Source organism: Malurus melanocephalus, unplaced genomic scaffold, assembly GCF_030028575.1.
Source record: "Malurus melanocephalus ecotype Western Australia unplaced genomic scaffold, MMel_1.1 scaffold_85, whole genome shotgun sequence".
Taxonomy (NCBI): Eukaryota; Metazoa; Chordata; class Aves; order Passeriformes; family Maluridae; genus Malurus; species Malurus melanocephalus.
In genome coordinates this window covers 1,337,908-1,341,273 of record NW_026623317.1, presented here as the reverse complement: position 1 = coordinate 1,341,273, position 3,366 = coordinate 1,337,908, and the positions used below count along the sequence as shown (strand labels likewise).

General features: G+C 44.9%; 1 protein-coding gene across 1 annotated transcript in view; it reads right to left on the bottom strand.

The window, feature by feature from the left end:
• Positions 1–2,446: 2,446 nt before the first annotated feature.
• Positions 2,447–3,366, bottom strand: part of SLC14A1 (solute carrier family 14 member 1 (Kidd blood group)) — a 14,189-nt gene continuing 13,269 nt past the window's right edge. The window contains exon 9 of the mRNA XM_057367788.1: positions 2,447–3,363. Coding sequence (XP_057223771.1) covers positions 3,187–3,363 — 177 coding nt within the window. The 3' untranslated portion in view covers positions 2,447–3,186. The remainder of the gene's footprint in view (positions 3,364–3,366) is intronic.

The following is a 3,366-nucleotide window of genomic DNA, read 5'->3' as shown; positions in this document are numbered from 1 at the left end:
CAAAAAAAACCCCAAAACAAATAAGAAAACCCACAAAAACCCAACAACAAAATCCCTTCCCCAAAAAGCCCCAAAAACCAACACAACCAAAAAACCAACCAAGCAACAACAACAGAAAAAAAAAATTCCAGTAATAAGATAATTGAGTTCTGTTGGCAAGACAGTGTTTTGAATGGTAATGGCAAAAAGCAGAGTATACATGTTCTGACTGATTTACATGTCAAATTTCCAAATAGCTGTAATTTTCTGAGGGGATGATGGGAAGAATAAATTCTCTGGGTACTGCAAAACTGTAGAATTAACTCTGAAAGATGCRCAAAATCTTCCTAAATGGCTGTGGCATGGCCTTCATCTTTTGCTGTTTTCCAGTTCTGGGCATATGATTTCTTCATGGTGSTGCCAAAATGTCCCTGTTGCTCAGCAACAGCAAGGTGGAACAGMACCAGAGGAGGAAATCTGTGGATTTATGCTGGACATAAATTGTGTTCTTTTGCCCCARTGTGAATTTTGTCACAAGAGTGAAATTGGCCTTTGTAAATTTGCCTCTCTGGAGCACATATGGTTCTTGGGGTGGAGGGGAGTCTCAGTTCAGACATTAAAATATCCTTTTTGGTAATTGATTTGATTTTCAATGATCAAATTGATAATTTTGATAAATGGTGGGACCAGAGAATGGTTTGGGTTTGGGTTGGACATCTAAAGGCCATCAATCCGAGCCTCTGCAATGAGCAGGGACATTTTCCACAGCACCGAGGGCTCAGACATTTGTCCAACTGGACCTTGAATTTTCCAGGGGTGGGACATCCTCCATATCTCTGGGCACCATATACCAGGGCCTCACCACTCTACCCACCGACATTTTTTTCATTATGTCTGGTCAGAATTGATTCTCCTTGAGTTTAAAACCATTGCCCCTTGTCCCATCACCACAGGCCCTGATAAGAAGTTTTTTTTCATATTTTTTTAAAGAAGTCTTTAAGTACTGGGAGGCTGCAAAGAGATGTCCCCAGAGCCTTCTCTTGTCCAGGTGAGCACCCCCAGCTCTCCCAGCCTGGCTCCAGAGCAGAGGGGCTCCAGCCCTGGGTTGGTTCCAGGTACATTCCAGACAGAACACGACATCTGACCCCGGTCTGGGGGTGCCCAGAGCAGCTGTGGTTGTTCCCCTGGCAGTGTCCAAGGCCAGGCTGGACATTGGGGTGGAGCAGCCTGGGACAGTGGAAGGTGTCCCTGTCCATGGCAGGGGTGTGGAACAAGATGGACTTTAAGGATCCTTTCAACCCAAACTGTTTTGTGATTCTATGATTCTGTGATAAGCACAAAGATCAGAGTTTAAAAGTTTCCTAATTATCCCAAATGSACTGATTTGAAAATTTAATTGTCCAGTGTCTTCTACACTACTCATTTAAGAGGCAACCTATCTTTGGAAGAACTTACGGATAACAAATAGAAACTTGTACCAAACTCAAAAAAATGCATGGATGTTTGTTTTATGTGAATGTTGAATGATGAATGTTGAAATTAACTTATTATGTATTATTATGTAGATACTTATAAAGTAAATAMTGTAAATTCTACATTTTACAAGTGACTGTCAGCCACACAGAAATGCTATTGAACATCTGAAAACCCAAAACTTCAGCAGAAGATGCAGCCAACAGTTCATCACAAATATTTTACACTCCGATCTCTGTGATGTTTGCAAAAATACGTGGGTTGGGTTTTTTTCCCCCCTTCCAAAATCGTGTTAGATTTTATTTCATCTGCTACAAGAAAGGTTTTGATTTTCTTTTCCGAATGTGATATTACTGCATGTAGGCTCCTGCCAGCTGCAGGACCTGAGCATATGGAATATTTTGGTGAACAGATCAGCTTAAACAAGAGACAGAGAATGTCAGTGAGCCAGGCAGAGTTACTGCCTGCTGAGGTGGCCAGCACTGCTGGGTGTTAGATGAGTGTCCCCTTCCCTGCCCACAGACCCCTGGCAGAGGTGGCACGTGGCCAGTGTCCAGCAGAGCTCTGCAGGACCAGTCCCCAAACACCCCCTTTGCACTGTGGGGCAGAGACAGTGACACAGAATCACAGAATCACAAAATTGTTGCCAAGGCCACCACTGACCCACGTCCCCAAGTGCCACATCTACAGGACCTTTAAAACCCTCCAGGGATGGGGACTCCACCACTGCCCCAGACAGCATGCTGCTAGGCTTGATAAMCCTTTCTATGAAGATATTTCCCCAATATCCAGTTTAAACSCCCCCAGCCCAYCYTGAGGCYGTTCCCTCTCCTCCTGTCCCTGTTCCCTGGAGCAGAGCCCGACCCCCCCGGCTGYCCCCTCCTGTCAGGGAGTTGTGCARAGCCACAAGRTCCCCTCAGAGCCTCCTTTGCTCCAGCTGGAGCTSTCCAGGCTGGGACAGGGGAGCATTTTGCTGTTTGATTTTCATGGGCTGAGGGGGGAAGTGTAGGGAGAGAAGTCAAGAAGACCAACTCAGATTATTTCTGTTTGTGCGCTGACTGAACGGAGCCATTTTATTGCATAGGAAAGGRACAGCAATGACTCTTTTGCTGCCCCCTCCTTTTCTAACCCATCACCAAGTTCAAGTATTAAGAGAAATCATGAGATTAACACAAAAATTACGAGGATCAWGTCCATCTTATGTTATTGATGGATGATTGTCATGACAGTCAATGATGATTGCTGATGAACATCTCTCTCTGCGGGGCTTGAGAGGTCCTCCAGGTAGAATCCCTCAAAACCTATTTTTTCTTGGCAAAGAGCGCTCTTTAATCCTTTTTCTCTGCTGCTATTGCTGCCATCAGCTGTTTTTAGCCATTAATTTGAAGCCCCCTCAGAAGCCGAAACATGCTCTTTATTTCTTTACGTCTGATTGCTGTGTCTTCGATTTCACAGAGAGATTTTTCCTTTCAGCTTTCAAGTCCTTTTCCCATCGCTTATAATTCAAGTGTCTTTTCAGACATGTGTGCTTTAAAATCATTACTGTCTGATCTTGGGAATGGTCCTTCCAGCACAGTCCTACCTAATAGAAATCTTCTTAACAGAACAGACAGATGTGGTGGAAAACAGGCAGAAGGTGGTGTTGGACTTTTTAAGCACACAGATCACAGTCTGCCAGGGAAACAAATCRTGCTCTTGCCTTAAAATCTACCCAGGGTCTCTCCTCTCGGGTCTCTATGCCTCACAGCAAGACCTCTCATGTTTCTTCACCATCAGATAATAAGCTCTGTTGGCCTCTGGGTAGGTGACTTTGGAGAGGGGCAGCCTGCAGATGGCCGAGTGGTTTGTGGTCATTAGCAGGAAGGTCAGCGCAGACAAGCAAAAGGGCCAGGTTCCTGATGGCAGCCCAAACTG